Genomic DNA, 18,642 nt, shown 5'->3' with positions numbered 1-18,642 from the left:
AGTTTCCATATGTCTAGTGCAGACAGAGCCTAATTATGACTGGTTTTATTATTCATTTTATTGTTCTTGCTGCCCAGAGGAGTGAACTGATGGGGCAGAAATGTTTACATAAAGCCTTGTGTCCAACAGTTCAGCTTGTGCAACCAGTTTCCACTTGCATAATGGAGCTTCCCTCTCCTCTCCAGCCCCGTGTGCACCCCCAAAATCTACTCCAAAGGATTGGGAATCCTTGAGAGTAGATTTTGGCAGCAGACAGGGAGAGCAGAGGAAGGGCAGAACTTAGTGCACGCAGTACTGAATACAACCCAAAATACACAGCACAGTCTTTCAGACAACACCTGTGGGGTTAGTTTTCTTCCATCTTTCCATGGCTGCCTACTGCTTATGTGGTTGGACCTCATCCTAATATAATGTTCCGATAAAGGGCGAGTTAGAAATGTAAATATACAAATAAATATAATTTAGGAAGGTGCTGAATTTTCTACTTCATGCTGCAAGGCATCCTGGTTGAACACTCCAGTACCAGGTTTTCTCTGAGGAAAGCTGATGATTGGTTTAAAAGGCTTTTGGTCCAAGGAGAGACACCAGTTAACGGGGAGGCATGCTATTCTTGCCAATTCCCCTCTCAGCTGCAGCCCTGTACCCCAAAATCTGTCCTAGACAGTTCCTGAGTCCCCAACTTATCTTTTTTTTGGGGGGGGTGCGTGCGCTTGAAGAAGCAATTAGCAGATGCCTTCGTTGCAGCAGTTGTACTAGAAAGATCAACTGGATTCCGCCAACATGTAATATTTTTTTCCTGCAATTGCTGTCTGAAATAATAAGCTGGTAGGTCTACTCTCAAGCAAATATAATTAAAATTATCAGTCTGCAATTGCGTGCATTCCAAGTAAGGGTCTCTAATAAGGCAGATATACCCTGTATTTGCTATAAATGGTATGGTGGTAGAGATTATTTTTATGGCTGTGTGAATAACACTCTGTGCTAAATGACACTTTTCCTCTGTCACTTCATTCTGATGAAGAACTAAGCACAGCTAAATAGTGCTCAGTTTACTTTTCCTAAACTCTTCCTTTGTGCCTCGTTTTTATTTTGATTGCTTCAAGCAGGTTTAATTTCAGTTCTTTTTTCCGTGTAAATGACTAGCTGTCAAAGCTAGTCAGTCACCATAACATCAGAATTATTTCCTTGTGGGTTAGTTCACTTTTGAAGAATGGGCATGAGAAGAAATCCTAGGCCGTTATTGAAACTAATAAAGTGTTTTGATCATTAAATCACGTCTCAATGCATTTTACTCACCACTCCTGGGAATATTTTTTGGAGCCTGTCTGCTGCTGCAAGTGCTTTGGACTTCCCACCCCCGAGGCAGTCTTCAAATTCATAGAGTGGTTGCCGCACAGGGTTGGAATAAGAAATCTTTGCGTTGTCCACAAATGTGATCTTCCTGACTCCCCATCCCTGAGTAGAAAACCACAAGCAATGAAATAGTTCTTTGAGTAAGGCAAGAATTACCACTAATCTATTATTTTTTTTACTTTTTATTTGTTAAATTTGTATACCGCCCTTTATCCAAAGACACAGGGTGATTCACAACAAAAAAATTACAAAATGAGAACACATAATACATGATATACAAAAACAAACCAATAACCCTTTTCCCACAAACACATTTAAAAGGCCATAGAATGTTAATTGGCCAAAGGCCTAGTTATAAACGTTTTTGCCTTGTGCCTAAAGATATGTAATGAAGGCCCCAGGCAAGCCTCCCTGGGGAGAGCGTTCCACAAACAGGGAGCCACCACAGAAAAAGCCCGTTCTTGTGTTGCCATCCTCCAGACACACACTAAGTGTGGTCAGTAGTGTGCTCATTCCATATTCGGTAACTCCACAGAGAAATCCATCTCACACTTTGAGAACAATTATGCTATTTCAACTAATAGCAAAAGTAAAATAGAAGAGCAGAATGGAATATATGCACTAATCACAGTTTATGTTTTATTTCTGTTAATCCCAGGCTTTTACTCAGGACTCAGGTTAATTATTTCACAAGCTGCACTACGCCACTAAAAATAATAATGATGCAGCCAATTGATAGAAACCATTTCCCTTCCAAACCCCTGAAGAAGGGTTATATGCACCTTAATTAGATAGTGTTCATTTGTTAAGGTATAGTTTGGCAAATTTTGTACATCTCATTGCGAAGGATACGATGGCCCAGCCTGCTTCCTGCATGTTAACAAGAAGAGGAGTTTGGATTTGATATCCCGCTTTATCACTAGCCGAAGGAATCTCAAAGCGGCTAACAATCTCCTTTCCCTTCCTCCCTCCTTTCCCAAACACTCTGTGAGGTGAGTGGGGCTGAGAGACTTCAGAGAAGTGTGACTGGCCCAAGGTCACCCAGCAGCTGCATGTGGAGGAGCGGAGACGCGAACCCGGTTCCCCAGATTACGAGACTACTGCTCTTAACCACTACACCACACTGGCTCTTGTGTGAGCACACTTTTGAGCCTCCAGGGTAGGGGCTGTCAAAGAGAGAATCCCATGAACAGGAGGAGGAAAGAAGGACTCTTATTGGACACCTATTTTGCTTCATAGATACTGATACAAAATAATGGGACATTGTTTGAATATGTGGAGTAGCTTCAGTACTTGCCATCAAAGTTCTGGCTACACTACAACCCAGCGTACCAGCTCCTAGGAGAAGACACTTCACAGACACAACTTTCTCCAGGTCAAGAGTAGGCACTAACCGCCAACACATCAATTTAAGATTAAGATCCACCGATGATTCAGCTAACCTATAAAATAAAATAGAACAGGAAGTTAAAGAATGTTTATGCTCGCCCCCTTCGGTTGGAACATCAGTACACCACTGATGTCCTTCATCTCCTCTGTATTTTAATTAGAGCTTACAATAGTGCATTACATTTTCTTCTTGTCCCCATCTCCAAATACCCAGTATTAAGACAACTAATATGACCACAGTCTAAAAGCTATAGGACAAAAAAGAAAACCTAACACTTAGGTTCTGCAATAAATTTAGCTGTCTTGGTTAAAGCCTTATCAGCTTTTTATACATGTAACAGAGGCAGCATCACATCAAACTATAACATCGTCAGCCAAAGAGATCACTCTTGTACTGCTCTGTCACTTAGAAGAACCTGTCAGAATTATTCCCATCCCAGTAATACAGGAACAAGAACAAAATATCTCCTGTTTGTGTTCCTAGATATGATGTGCTCATTTACAATGGGAAATCAGATAGTGAAGAATTTATAGACACTGAACAATGTCTGCCTGTTCATGGAATTTAAATTCAACTGGAAGTTGGTTTAAACAACGGAACTTCTGATTTTCTTCTCCCCATTCAGAACCAACCCCCCAAAATGGTTTAAGGGACATTGCTGCACAAGTGACTCTATGTTGAATCTTACTCCTAAACAGCAAATAAACAGAACTCAAATTATTTAAAAAAATATATTTAATCCTCAGACAGCAATTGCATTTATATAGCACTATTTGCTATTCATTAAAACCCTGTCAGAATTTAAATTGTGTCCCCCCCCCAATTTTTTCGTCTATTCTTCTTATTAAAAAATAGTTATTGTAAAATTGTTTAAGCTCTTCTGCAGGAATTAATTAAAAATTAAGGTCAAATTAGAATTTTTAATTATTATAAAATTAATTAATATTATTTGAGCCAGTGGCTGGAATATTTTCCTCACGAACATACTATTGACAGAGTAAGTGCAGTGGTACCTCGGGTTAAGTACTTAATTCGTTCCGGAGGTCTGTACTTAAACTTGAAACAGTTCTTAACCTGAAGCACCACTTTAGCTAATGGGGCCACCTGCTGCCGCCGCACCGCCAGAGCACAATTTCTGTTCTCATCCTGAAGCAAAGTTCTTAACCTGAAGCACTATTTCTGGGTTAGCGGACTCTGTAACCTGAAGCATATGTAACCTGAAGTATATGTAACCCGAGGTACCACTGTACTGGAAGGATCGTAAATTATTCCAATATTAAATCAAAATATAAAATGTATCCATGCAATATCCAAATATAACCCTGTTGTAACACTATCTGACACAATCTAGAGAAAAGAATGCTAATCTAAAATATTGATAAACAATTTTGTAAAACGAAACTTGAAATAAAACTACTACCCAGCTAACTTGAATTCTTCAGCTGTCTGGAAAAATATTTTGCTACATACTCCAGCAAACTTCTGCAGCCCATTTTTTCAGATTTCATGTCTTTTCGTCTTGCGAAGCACGGTTTCCCATAGGAATGCATTAAAAATCAATCAATGCGTTCCTATGGAAACCGCCTTCAGACCAGGTCCGGGGACAGTCTGTCCCCCGACCTCTTCTGAAGGCCGGCGGGGGGCGAAAGTCTTTGCTTCCCCCCCGCCTGCCTTCCCGGGACAGCGGAGACTAAAATGCTCCCGGGGCGATTTTAAAATGCTGGCGGGCGGCAGCGCTGCCCCGGGGCGATTCTCCGCTGTCCCGGGGCGATTTAAAAGCCCCCGGGAAGGCAGGCAGGGGGGACAAAGACTTTTGCCCCCCGCCCGCCTTCAGAAGAGGTCCAGGACCTCTTCTGAAGGCGGGCGGGGGGCAAAAGTCTTTGCTCCCCCCCCGCCTGCCTTCAAAAGCCGTCCGGGAGCATTTTAAAATCGCCCTGGGACAGCGGAGGAATTCTCCGCTGTCCCGAGGCGATTTAAAAGCCCCCGGGAAGGCAGGCAGGGGGGACAAAGACTTCTTCTTGCGAAGCAAGCCCATAGGGAAATTCGTTTTGCGAAGCGCCTCCAAAACGGAAAACCCTTTCGTCTAGCGGGTTTTTCGTCTTGCGAGGCGTTCATCTTGCGGGGCACCACTGTATTTATTTAAAACTTAATTTAGCTTTTCATCTAAATTTGAAAGCAGAATTTGGCATCAACATTTATGAAAGTATCAGAATAATTGGAAGAGAAGCCCCAAATGGCTATGTTTAAGCTCTCCTCACAATTAGGGTGAAAATGTAGCAGGGAAACAGAAAAGACCATTTTTCAGCTGCAGATTTCCTGCTTGTTATAACATACAAGTCCTTATGAGACGTTTCTAGTCTACAAAACCTCAAGTCTCCCAAGAACCCACAACTTTAATTTAAAAAGAAGGCTTTAAATCTCGCCATCTAGGAAGGGAGGAAGAAAAACTCAAAAATGTATAGGTAAAATTGCTGAAAGATCAGAAACAATGAACCATGAGGGGAAAGCCTTTCATCTTTTGGCATTTCTAGAATTCTCTCTGTGCACAGTTTCCGGAGGCTGATGGGAGTTTCTCTTTACTAGCAGGAAACAATTTCAAAATTTAAATGCTGTAAAACGACCAACCTTTTCATGACCTGCAGCTTGGCGTCTGTTATGTTATGCAAATTATGTTCCTTTAAGTCAATGTAATAAACAAGTAGTTAACTGTGGTCTTCTGGCTCTGGGTTAAATTTCCAATCTGACTCTCAAGGGAAGCTGCAATTGATGCCTCAGAGCCCCAAATACAAGGGAGGAAGGTAACAAATGATGAGAGATTTACTGTTCCTAAAGCCAGATTGCATTTCCTACATGGTTCTTTGCACAAGACTCATAAAACTTAATCAGCAGAATGTAATAGATGTTGTTATGGGAACTCAGCTCAACCTGGCATCCTTCAATCAGTAATGGGAAACAAGCCTCGCTGAAACAGAGCTCGTCCATCGTGTGCTTGCGGGCAGGATGTGGCCCAAGGATTGTGCTGTGTGTGCTCTAAGGTGCCCTTTCAGCTCCTGGAAGACACTGATTAAGTAAAAATATGCCTCGCCAGTGCCCAATGTGAGTTGAATGTACCCAGAATCCTCTGTAACAGGTAGGCCTCAAAAAACAATTGTGGAATGGATTCATTGGCATTTGAAAGCCACCAGTGCAGCTGTTGCACATAGCTCCCTTGCTAATATACAGTAATAATAAAAAAATTTATTTATACCCCGCCCTCCCCAGCCAAGGCCGGGCTCAGGGCGGCTAACAAGCAATAATAAAAACAAGTTGAATGAATACAACTTAAAAACAAGATTAAAATACAACAATAAAAATATTGAAACATTAAAATATTAAAATGCAGCCTCATCACAGGAGGAGAAAGGAAAAAGAAAAAAGAAAGAGGGGGAGGGAATCAAATTGGCTCCAAGCCAAAGGCCAGGCGGAACAACTCTGTCTTACAGGCCCTGCGGAAAGAAATCAGATCTTGCAGGGCCCTGGTTTCATGAGACAGAGGGTTCCACCAGGCCGGAGCCAGTGTTGAAAAGGCCCTGGCTCTGGTTGAAGCCAATCTAACTTCCTTAGGGCCCGGGACCACTAGGGTGTTGCTATTTATGGACCTTGAGGCTCCCCGTGGGGCATACTGGGAGAGGCGGTCCCGTAGGTACGTCCTACTTACATCCTGCTCTACTTAGGCCCGTTCCAAGTTGTGTCTGCGGCAAACCCGGAAGTAAACGCCGGGTTTGCTGCGATTCGCGCACAAGCAGCTTCTGCCGTTTGCACACGCACAGAAGCGGCCGCCACCGTCTGCACATGTGCAGAAGCGGGCTGCCGCCGAATGCACCTGCACACAACGACACTTCCACTATTGACCCATTTCGCCACAAGGACAGGCCTTCGAAACAGATCATGGACGTGAGTAGAGGTTCTACTGTACAGTGGTACCTCGGGTTACATACACTTCAGGTTACATATGCTTTATGTTACAGACTCCGCTAACCCAGAAATAGTACCTCGGGTTAAGAACTTTGCTTCAGGATGAGAACAGAAATTGCACAGTAGAGGCGCAGCAGCAGCGGGAGGCCCCATTAGCTAAAGTGGTGCTTCAGGTTAAGAACAGTTCAGGTTAAGAACGAACCTCCGGAACAAATTAAGTACGTAACCAGAGGTACCACTGTACTCCTTTTTCACATCCAGAGGCTTCCGTAGTTAGGAAGACTGCAATCTACAAGATAATCAAGAACCGAGAGTCCTCAAACTGTCAAATAAATGGGTATTGATAAGTAAGTACACAGAGTGACCTAACGGCCAAGAGATTCTTTAGGAAAAAATAAAAACAATTCTGTAGACAGTGAATAAATAGTGAATGAGTCCATAATGCTAAGAGCTGGCTTCCTCAGGTACTTAAGTGGCATTCCCAACTTGTATTTCTTATCTTGCAAAGTTGCATTTCAGAGTGTGAAGCCTTGTAATGGTATGTACCTTTTCGGGTCCATGCACTCGCTCAGATTGACCATTCTTGGGCCCATACCTCCTTTTTGGTTTTTCTCCCATCCAACGGCTTTTGGACAACCTGCCTCACCAGAGAAAAATAACTGTGTTGAAGAATAGAAACGTTGTTTGAGACAGCAAAATCCCACTCATCGTAAGTGGCAAATTGTTATAAGTTTGAGTAGTGGAGAACTACAGTTATATGAAGTTACTACTGTAATTTCAAAGGTGTCCCATATCAGTCTAGTGACAACATTGCAAAAAAGAAAAAAGATATTGGCTGTTCTAGAATATATTGAAAAGTACTGCCAGTCAATCCTGATTACAAAAATCCAGATTTCACTAGAACTTGCCATAAAAGTGAGTCTTTGGATGACAGAATATTTTATTGTGCAGCTGAGAACTTTATAGAGTAGCAATCTATAAAATAAATTCTAGCATACTTTACATTCTGAAGCCAACACATGAGTGCAGATTAAGCTCTGTAATCAGTTTCATAATGCAGCAATTGACTGGCATTGTTGTTAGTGGCAGCTATTTCTTTCTTTTTTTAGCACTGCCTTACTTTAAAAGCTCAGTTTCTTGAGGTTCTTAAATGGGAATCAAGTAATGCAAATCATAGGAATGATGGATCTGACCTACATTCAAACCCTCACTGAGCTACTAAACTCCTCGAGTGGCCCCAAATCACATTTAATCCCAAACTGTGGAGATGAACATCTAAACATACGGTGTATATTAGAAATAAAATGTACAACCCAGTTACTCCAGACAACTAGAAAAGGCCAAAGCAGCTCACAGTTATTAAAACCGAGAGCCAACTGAAAAAAGCGTAACTAGCAGAGAAATCCAATGGTCACTAAAACAGAAAAGCATTCAAATGAAAACAGAATGACATAAGAGAGAAAAGGAACTCTTGCCTGTTGCCACTAACTAAATACACCTCTGAAGACTGCAGGGAACACAAAATGGCCCCAGATGATCAGAGACTGGGCAGAATCATATGGGAGAAGATTGAAACTCAGTCTACATTGGGAAAAGTTTGCCTAATACATTTTTCTACCTGAGGCAGACAAGATGGGGGTTTTCCCCCTACCCCGCCTTTCCAAACAAAAAGGGCAAATGAACTGTTTTTTTTGTCTGTTTATATTATTTATTAAATTTCTATACCACCCTTCATCTGAGGATTACAATACAAAAACACAAAAATACGCAATGTGGTAACAAACAAAAACCCAGAGTTTAAAAAGGGCATAAATTTCTTATTTATCCAAAGGCCTGGGAGAAGAGGAATGTTTTCGCCTGGTGCCTAAGAAATGTAATAATGAAGGCGCTAGGTGAGCCTTCTTGGGGACAGCATTCCGCAAGTTGGGAGCCACTGTAGAAAAGGGGGTACACAAAGAAGGGCCTCAGATGATGATCGTAGGGCCCAGGTTGGTTCATATGGGGAGAGGCGGTCATTGAGGCACTGTGGTCCTGAATCTTACTTCAGCACTGATGTGTCAGCCTGCTCCACCATACCTAAAGGCAGCAGGTCAGCTTAGAGGATGCAGGGCAGGCCATGGCACCCACACATCTTTGTTCTTCAGCACTGCACCACTGTTGCCTACTCCCAGTATCGGCTGCCTGACGCTGCCCAACAGGAGGGTTTGCCTGGCTTAAAGAACTAAGAACCTGAATTATCCTTGGAACTGGCCTGGCCTGTTGGAGAACAGGACTTGCTGATGTTCCCGAAGCAAATAAAAAGGACTCTTAACGAAGTGATGGGTTCAGAAGGTTGTGGATGAATGGCAAGTGTGCCTTTTTCAGACAATAAAGCACAAGAAAGAAGGCAACTATGAAGTCAAATGAACGGTCCAAAACAAATTAAGAATCCTATTAGCTGGTTGCCTCTAGCATGATCTCTGGCAATTAATGCCATAGAAACAAGGCTACCTTCACCTTCCTCTTGAACAGCTTTTTGTGAAAAGCTATGTTGATGAGTACACCATAATGGAAACAACAGAGGCATAAATGGTTTGCAAGTACAGGAAACGCTTTCAAAACTGGCATATGATTTAGAGAGGATGGGCGCCTTCCAAGGACTTTTTACTGAAGAGGCCTTTACTGATAGAAGCTTTTAACATACAAAGTCAGGGACAAGTACCACACTGTTTTCATCATCACAGCAATATGGAGAGAGAGAGAAAAAAAATATTCTAAGGAGGAATATTGACCACATTACACTAGACACAGAGTCTTACCAGTCCAAAATGGATTACCTGAATTCTGTGTCACTTGTGGAAGCTTTATTTCAAAAAGGGTGCTGTGTGAAATGTCTCTTGCTCCCTGCATGGTCCTGTCTCGGAAGCAGAGCACTTGAACAGAATGAAGGTGGCTGCCCCTGTCAGAAATAAAGAACTCTGTAACAGCAGCAGAGCCAGAAAGCCAGGATTAACAACAGGTAGTTATCTGAATGTGATGCCAAGAAAATTTCCCAACAGGATTTGATTTGGATACAGTCCAACAGGCCATATACATTCTCGAGAGACAAGCCGATTCACTGTAATAAGGAACAGCAAGATGAACAAGTGCACCAGAAGCAATCTGCGAGAGCAATGTGCTCTGCTAAACCACATAGCAGAAGAATCACCGCTGTTTTAATAGACGGAACCAATGGGAAGGCTCCTAAGAACTGCAATCTTCATTTGTAAATTTTTGGCTCAGCCAAAGGTCAGTTCAGGGTTATCACACAAAACTGAAATTTGAAGGAGACTCTTGCCCTGACAATACTGTAGAAAATCCCAAAGCTCATAAATTAATACCATGTTTTGGTGATCTTTCCAGAGAATGCTACCAATCCCAACCATAACCAAGGGTACTATGAAGTGCAGTTCATCTTCTGATGAAAGGATTCCATCAGCATACTAGAGTAGGAATGCAGGTTTTGGTGATTCCCTGCCCCCCTCACTAAATCCAATCCAGAAGGCTGGATAACCTTCTGGAAATTAAGGAGGCAAGGGGAGCTATGGGACTTGCTTCAAGGTAAATGGGTTTAGGTTTGTAGCCATGGGGAAAGCCACATTTAAGGAATCGTAATAAATACCATCTGTGTGCTGCCAGGACCAAGATGTTTCTCAGTGGCCAACCAGGATACTGGGCAAAATTACAGGGATCGTAAACACCAATTGTCACCTGCAAAGAAAAAAAGATACCATTAACAGCTAATACAAGAGGATTAGCACTTACTGAATACTACTGATATGTACTGTATGCTAATTTTATTTGACCACAGTACAACTGTAAATATGCAAGAGACACAGAGCTGAACATATACAATTGTAACCTTGCAGCACATCGGTTTTCCATTTACATTTTAACATTCATCAGCTTGCGAGACAAGTACCATTAAGGAACGCACATGCTCTACATGTAGCATCTTGGATAAAGAAAGCAGATCTGCTGGCAGGAGAGGGAAGATACCTGATGTGTGGTGAAACCCCTACCCAGCAGCAGGTGCCTGAGTAGCTGCCCCAGTCAAAAGGCTAAATTAACGGAGTTGGCTAACAACTAGAGGCATCTGTGTTATTAAACATGCCTTCCCTTTTATTTAAAAAGCAGGGAGTGAGGTCTACTTCCTAGCGTGCAAGAGAGAAAGGAGCAAAATCCAGCCTCTTCTCTTATCTTGCAACATTCAGTTGTTCTGAGCCATTTTACCCCAGAAGCTGGTTCACTTATGGCAGGCATGGCCAAACTTGGCCCTCCAGATGTTTGGGGACTACAATGCCCATCATCTCTGACCACTGGTCCTGGTAGCTAGGCATGATGGGAGTTGTAGTCACAAAACATCTGGAGGGCCGAGTTTGGCCATGCCTGACTTATGGCATCAGAGCTAGTCTGAAGAAAAGCCATAAAGTATCTGAGCACAGCAAGGTACAGTAAGTGACCTCCAGCACTTAGAAAAGTCTGACACCAAACTATCCTATGTAAAATCCTCTTTCAGATATCCAACTAACCTACGTAAAATCCTCTTTCAGATATCCAAGTAACCTACGTAAAATCCTCTTTCAGATATCCAACTAACCTGCTCTCCTCTCTCACCCTCATCAAGAAAAAGCTTATGGATCTAGGAATTATTTTCATGTCCTGCGAAGCCAGTAAATGGAGTCAAAGGTGTAAATGAGAATTGCAATAGAGAATCTTGTGTTCAGGATGGGTTTTACCTTCTCCTTGTGATCAGAAAAGAAGTCGTCCCAGTTTCTGAGCAAGGAGACAAGAACAGAATCATCGTGGTACTTGATTAGAAAAAAAGGCAGAGCTGTAAGGCCTTCTTTCTGACAAAGTTCATCATATGCATTCTGGAGAGCTTCAATCTAAAACAAAGACAGAACACAGGCTTACTCAATTCAGTGTTGTTTCTTAAATGCTACTTAGTTCAGACTGAGATTCACACCGCCTGATGTCTAGCCACCAACCCATTTCATCACACGCAGGTCACTAGTGTATCAAGGCCACCTATGTGCTCAACAGCAATGACAAAGGCACTCAGGAACAAAATTGTCACCTGTTCTACACATCGCAACCACACACAAGGCAGAAGACATCCCCCTCTCCACTTCCCATCCAGGAAAACAAGAGGTATTTTCAGTTTAAGGATACGTTACAGCCCAATAGTAGGACTGAAGGACATGAGGCATTGTTGGTGAGGGTTATCACCTGGGGCAAAGGAATGTGGCCTTAGGAAACCCATTTTAAGTACCATATACAGGAATGGAGTTCCAAAAATAAAGAAGTAAAGAGTGGGATTCTACTAAGCCATTGCGTGCAGGGAACAAGGTTCGATCACGCAGTGGGACTTCCCTCCTTCCCTCTGCATGCCCCTTCCCTGCCTCTAAAGCAGTTCTGGAGGATTGGAGGGAAACCCAAAACAGGTTTAGGAGGTACATGGGAGGAGAATGGGGGTAAATCCCATTGAATGAACAGACTTTGTTCCACGCACGCATACCCCACTTAGTGCTACAATGAATAAACCATTCTGACAACGATAAAGTCCTAAAAGTTTTAGGTTAGTAGTGTTGTTGTTTTTTAAAAAATACCTGAGTAGCTGAGAACTTTGCACCTAGGCACACAGGCTGCTGAATCAAAGGGATACCTTCTGGGAGACAAAGTGCAGGGTAACAAAACCAGTAATAGAAACGATATCTCTTCAAATCCTAAGGAGGAAATTGTATAAACACATTAGAGCATTTTAAAACTACAATAATGAAATAACTGCAAAATGTAATAGCTTGGAAAGAGTTGTTTGATCCAATGATTACTATTCAAATTGGCCATTTAGCGATTGCATAATGCAGCATTCCCAATGTACCCATGCAATGTCAGACAACTGGGTACTGCCATAAACTACACTTCACTGACATGCACAGAGAGAATAGCAGAGGGGAAGCATATAAAACCTTTAGGCCATCATAGGCTACAAAATGCCAATTAGGAATAGTATTCAAGGAACCCAATTCTGTAAAATCAAAATTAGGAGCCATCATATTCACTGTGGCATCGCTTTTACAGTGACGCACAACATTTTCTTATACAGTACAAAACTAGGTCCTTAATAAATTAGAAAGTACCACTTGCTCTCATTTTTCTGTATGTCAGAGATAGCAAGGGATATTTCCAGACACAGAAGATTCCTTTCCCGGAATCACAGGAGATTGCAGTGTAAACCTGACATTTCAGCCTGGGCGCATTAGATTCATGACCCATCAGCTAGTCTTCGTTGACTATTAGGGAAATGCTTTGTTTTTAGCTGTGAATCATCTAGAATTTTTTTTAAAAATAAAAAACACCATTTACTCACAGCAAATGTTAATAGGATAAATCTGTTCAGTAAGACAGGATTCTCAACAGCAGTCCCTGATGTTATTGCATCCCATATCTAACAGTAGAAAAGAAGAAGAAAATAATCAATAAAGGTATTAGAATTTGTCTCATCATTGCAACAATATTAATATATACTGTTCTTATATGTTTTATGCCACCAAGTCAGAATAGACTTACTTAAATAAATGGACTAATGTTAGCTTAGTCTGAGCATGCAGGTGAACGATAATCAGACATAATGCTGAACAGGGAAAGAAGAATTCATTTCAGATGTGGAGAACACATGTAATTCTGTGGACTGCTCTCTTTTCTTCTTTGAGTATCTGAATTTTTTCCATTGGAGAGCTTTCACTTTCATGCTGTATCTGAAATTTATTTCAAATACAAAGGCCTAGAGAGACCCCTGATCTCTCCCAACAGCATATGCTAGAAATATAAAAGGTATTTCAAAAACCGTGTAACAGTAATATACATTCTTTACAAGGCCAAATACATGAAGGGAATTCCTACACTGCAAATTTAACAGCATTGTCAAGGTTTCATTCTAATATTGCCATTAGAATTCTCAGCATTCTCACAAAGCTACAAATGATAAAGTTATTTCAGAAAAAAACTTCAGAATTAAACCAGCTTCTGTGTACAGTACAGGCATAACATTTGCATCAATTAGGCCACTATCCTTGATTGAGCCCAATGAAAGTGGGAAGGCACTAAATGCTTAAATAAAATGAGTTCCTTGAAATAGTGGGTATATTGGTTAACGTATTTGCTTCCCAGTGGTATAATATCTGAGGAAATAAACTCAAAAAAGCAATCTGTGTTGAGATTTGTCATCTTAGCCTTTATTTTCCTACTCCCTGGATAACCTCAAAAGGTAAAGGTACCCCTGCCCGTACGGGCCAGTCTTGACAGACTCTGGGGTTGTGCGCCCATCTCACTCAAGAGGCCAGGGGCCAGCGCTGTCCGGAGACACTTCCGGGTCACGTGGCCAGCGTGACATCGCTGCTCTGGCGAGCCAGAGCCGCACACGGAAACGCCATTTACCTTCCCGCTGGTAAGCGGTCCCTATTTATCTACTTGCACCCGGAGGTGCTTTCGAACTGCTAGGTTGGCAGGCGCTGGGACCGAGCAGCGGGAGCGCACTCCGCCGCAGGGATTCAAACCGCCGACCTTTCGATCGGCAAGTCCTAGGCGCTGAGGCTTTAACCCACAGCGCCACCTGCGGATAACCTCAAAACAGGTCACCAAAGCCAATACCACACGACATACAATTTTCTGGCAATATATGGCACTGAAGTTGCTTAATCTCATTCCTGAAGTGAGCCTGAGAAACAAATAATGAAATCCTGCACACACTCAATTTGAGAGTAAGTATTCTGGAACTCAGCGGAGCTCTCTTCAAAATAAGCATGTACAGGATCACATTGTAAATTGCTTCCCAAAACAGGATCACAACTTCATAGGTCCTTTTCACCATTGCCACAGTTTCAATGCTGTTTTTAAAAGCGGCTTCCAATAGTAACACTTTTATCTTGCCTTATTTGCGGCTTGCTCAAGAAGAAGCTTCTTATCACAGGATTTGAACGCTTCCAAAGTATTGGTGTTATACAATGTTCCAATAGCAGGGCAGCAATGTGCTGGTGTTGGGGCATTCCTAAGGAAAAAGACAAAAACTCTTCCAACTATATTCCAGTATTTGTTATAGTGTTAACACAAACCAGAGCTATTGGTACTCTGCACATTCCCCCCCCCCCCAAGATCTGGAAATAAACTATGAAAAACTGGATATTTTATTCAGTTTTGCAAGGCTGCTACGTAGGGGTGGGTGGTGGAAAACCCATGGACCACTCAGATACTGTTGAACTACAACTCCCATCATCCCTGATCACTGGCCATACTGGCAGAAGCTGATGGCAACTGTGTGTCCCACAATATCTGGAGGACCACAGGTTCCCCACCCCAATCAATATACATTGCATATCCAAACCATAACAATTTTAAATTCATCTAACATTTATTTGCATGGATCTCAGCTGCAGAGGGAAAAGGAAAAGGAGTTGGATTAGATGTCTCATAAAAATATAGCTATGGGAGAAGAACCAGAAACTGAGTGAGGCACATTTCAAACCAGAAACAGAATGCAAACAGTTCTGCCTATGGCCACTGTTCTTCAGTTTTGCAGAATCTCCACCTGGTTTGTCAAACTATGTCGAAAAGAGGAATAGGACCATGGATCATTTTTCAAAAGTAGAGACGCAGGTCCTCTTTTTACAGCTGGGATGGAGCTTTAAAAACCACCTCTGACTTGTTAAAAGGCATGCATTCAAAGTTCATGCTAATCTATTGGAAGTCACAAAAACCATAGATCATTTTATCTCTAGAATGCCACACTCATTACATAGTATTGCTCATCAAACATTTCTGTTTTCCTACTGACCATATGAAGTGACTTCCCCTGCTCCTCTGACAATGTTCAAGGATCTTGCTTGAGTTTACAGGGCCCTTAACAATTTGGGTCCACGATACCTCAAGGACACCTGTTCCTTTATATCCCTGCCTGATCACTGAAGTCCCCCATCACTTGGATGCACAGCTTGTATCTAGCAGGAACCATGCATTTATTTAATTCAGGGACCCCAGTTTTATGGAACACTTGTCATGTCACACTTCCTCTCCTCTCCACAAATTCATTCTACCTTCATGTGCATGTGAAAAGCTACTGACAGTCCTTTGTTTTATGTTTATATATTAAAATTTCATTCAGAATTCCAGTGCTGAGAAACATTTTCCCACCATGCTACCAAATGATAGGATGGGGTGTAGTAAAAGTGAAAAGGACAACACCTAAGTGTCATTAAAACCAGTAAATGAGGAATGGTGTGCAAAAAAGCATTCTCACATAAGCGTTTTGCAGGGCCATTCTGGTTCTTTTTTTTTTTTTTTAAAAAAAAGAAGTCTTGATTTTTTGGGTACTAGGAGGCAAAGTAGGATGGTGTGGGAGAAATGGAATAGCTCTAATGCAATGTCAGCATTGTGAGGATCCAGAATGGAAAAAATCTAAAAAGTACAGCACAGATATTGCTACATATGAAAGCATATGTCAAGCCATAGTGGCTGCTTGCAAGTGGAGAAATAAAGTAGAGAAATAAAGATAACATAGAAACCATTTAAGTTACTTACATATCAAAAGCACTAAATTCCAGAGTTAAACGAGCTGGCATACCAGCAGGATCTCCTAGAAGAACAAACAAAAAAAAAGTTTTTTAGAATGGCTGTATCTATGGGTATATGTTTGATGGTACATTTTTCCCATAAGGGAAGCAACATTGTGTGCTAGACAAGGAACAATCTTAATATACTCCCTCATAAGATTGCTTAATGACTGAGTATATATGTGCTTTCCTCACAAGATATTCTTTCCTCATATGGTGGTTTCATAACTGGTTCCCCATTTTACAGAAGAAGTATTGTATGAAGGACAATGTGATTGAAAAGAATGTATTTCTGCTTCCTTCCCCCCCTCCTCCACCCACCCACCAACCAACCAACCAACCAACCACTATAAGGTAAAGTAGATAGCCTAAATAATTTGGGGTTGTAATTTTTCCCTGTTCAATTTGAAGAGGCAGTGGTACGCAGTCAGTGGGCTCCTTCACACATATTAATGGAGTAAGAGTGAAACACCAGCTGTTCAAGAAAGAGGAAAGGAGTTAACAAAGAATAACTATGAACTACTTCCTATTTCCCTGTTCCAGATAGGAGAAACAGAAATAAATTTGTCTATCAGTACCCACAGACTCCTGTCATCCAGAGCCACCTAGGCTCCTAAGCTTAGATAAAACATAAGGGGCTTAAGTTTGAGTTCAAAAAGACTTCCACAGACTTGACTGTGTTGTTGCAGTGCAGGGACATGGCACTGCTATCTAGGATAAGTTCTCAAGTGTTTAGGGTCAGTTTATTTGAAGGATCGCTTTACTCTCCCTATATGCCCAACAGACTGCTTCAATCTGCAGAACAGACAGTTTTACAAGGGCCACGTCATGTTTGCTCCATGTTTCCAAGGAAGAGATCTTTCAGTGTGGCAACCGCTACAGTCTGGAACTCCCTGCCCATTGATATTAGTCAAACACGTTTATTGCTTCTGGTGCCGTCTAAAAGCTTTGTTAATTATTGCATGCATTTCAACACACCATTTTATTTTGTATATTTTCAAACGGCCAGTTTTACTTATACAGTGGTACCTCGGTTTACGAACTTAATCCGTTCCTGAAGTCCGTTCCTAAACCAAAACCGTTCTTAAACCGAGGTGCGCTTTCCCTAATGAGGCTTCCTGCCGCCAGTGCCCTTCCACTGTTCAGCTTCCATTCTTAGTCCGAGGTAAAGTTCGCAAACCGGGACACTACTTCCGGTGCTGCGGAGTTCATAAACCGAATAGTTCGTAAACAGGGCTGTTCTTAAACCAAGATACCACAGTATTTTGGGGGAAATATAGGGGAGCTTGTTTTTAACATTTGATCTTATCAGTATTTTGATGTATATTTTATACTGCTTTATATAAACTGCTCAGAAGTCTTGATAATTAAACGGTATGCAAATATAAATGAGTACATCTTTTTCAGTGACATGGACATTGAAGTTGAAGCCTCTGCCGGGGGGCCACAAAGCACCCGCATCAACTAAAAACCCCGAGATCCTATGCACGTTTGGCTCAAAAGTTAACTGCCGCTCAGTTCAGTGGGTCTTACTGCGAATGAAATGTGTGGGGTTGGCTACAATATCCTACGCCGCGGAATTCGAGAGCGGCGCTTACCGTCGAGTAAACATGCGCAGGAGGAGCAGGTTACACTTCGCGTAGTGAAGCAATGCTATAACTGCTTCGTTTTGCCAGCATACACGTCCTCGGCATCGTGAGAATCTGCCTTTAACCTGCGCAGGGCGTGATCCAGCAGCATGAACCACTATTACTGGGGTCCACAATCCCTCCCGCCCACCCCCGGAGAAGAGAAACGGCCCACGGTGTACTTGCCATTATAGTAATAGCCTCTGATCGCCTTGGGGGTCTCGTCGAGCTTGTACTCATTGAGCTTCTTCTGGGTCAGCTCATGCCAAAAGCCAGCATCCAAGGCGCTGCTGAAGGGGACAAACTGCAGTTTGGGGGGTCCACCTTCCGCCGGGTTCCGCGTTTCGTTACCCTCGCTCGTCATTCTGCTGCTGCTGCTGCTTCAGCGACGTCTCTGGAACTCACCGCGCAAGAGTGAACAGCACAGGGTTCGAGAGCTGCGCAAGCCGAGAAACAGGGCTAACTTCTCACTCGCGGGAGCAGCCTTCCTCCGGAACTAACTTCCTCGCTTAGCCCATTCAACGGATCGCCGGACACCGGAAGCTGCCGTCGTCGCCGCAGAGCGCCGCCATCTTCGTCCCGCCTCGTGACATGCGCGCAGGGCCACGGAAGTTTATAGAACCTTTGAAGCGGAAAGGCCGTGAGGGAGCTTTCTTTATCTCTATGAACGCGGGGCGGCCGCCGGCGCAGA

General features: G+C 42.5%; 1 protein-coding gene across 3 annotated transcripts in view; it reads right to left on the bottom strand.

Annotated features, from left to right (window-relative positions):
• Nucleotides 1–18,642, bottom strand: part of ATG7 (autophagy related 7) — a 159,434-nt gene extending 140,792 nt beyond the window's left edge. For 2 of the 3 annotated variants that reach the window (XM_083726760.1, XM_083726759.1), the window contains exons 1-11: nt 18,138–18,642; nt 16,292–16,346; nt 14,648–14,765; nt 13,089–13,166; nt 12,328–12,444; nt 11,455–11,604; nt 10,338–10,426; nt 9,514–9,635; nt 7,244–7,334; nt 2,651–2,795; nt 1,297–1,455 (exon numbers count right to left, since the gene is read on the bottom strand). In XM_083726760.1, the coding sequence (XP_083582886.1) occupies nt 1,297–1,455; nt 2,651–2,795; nt 7,244–7,334; nt 9,514–9,635; nt 10,338–10,426; nt 11,455–11,604; nt 12,328–12,444; nt 13,089–13,166; nt 14,648–14,765; nt 16,292–16,346; nt 18,138–18,315 (1,302 nt within the window). In that variant the 5' untranslated portion in view covers nt 18,316–18,642. Of the gene's footprint in view, nt 1–1,296; nt 1,456–2,650; nt 2,796–7,243; nt 7,335–9,513; nt 9,636–10,337; nt 11,214–11,281; nt 11,605–12,327; nt 12,445–13,088; nt 13,167–14,647; nt 14,766–16,291; nt 16,347–18,137 lie in introns of all 3 variants that reach the window. The other variant, XM_083726761.1, reaches the window with a different exon arrangement.

This window comes from Podarcis gaigeae (genome assembly GCF_964106915.1).
Source record: "Podarcis gaigeae genome assembly, chromosome: 2".
Lineage (NCBI taxonomy): Eukaryota > Metazoa > Chordata > Lepidosauria > Squamata > Lacertidae > Podarcis > Podarcis gaigeae.
Note: the sequence above shows the minus strand (reverse complement) of the source record. Positions and strands in the feature narration are given on the sequence as shown.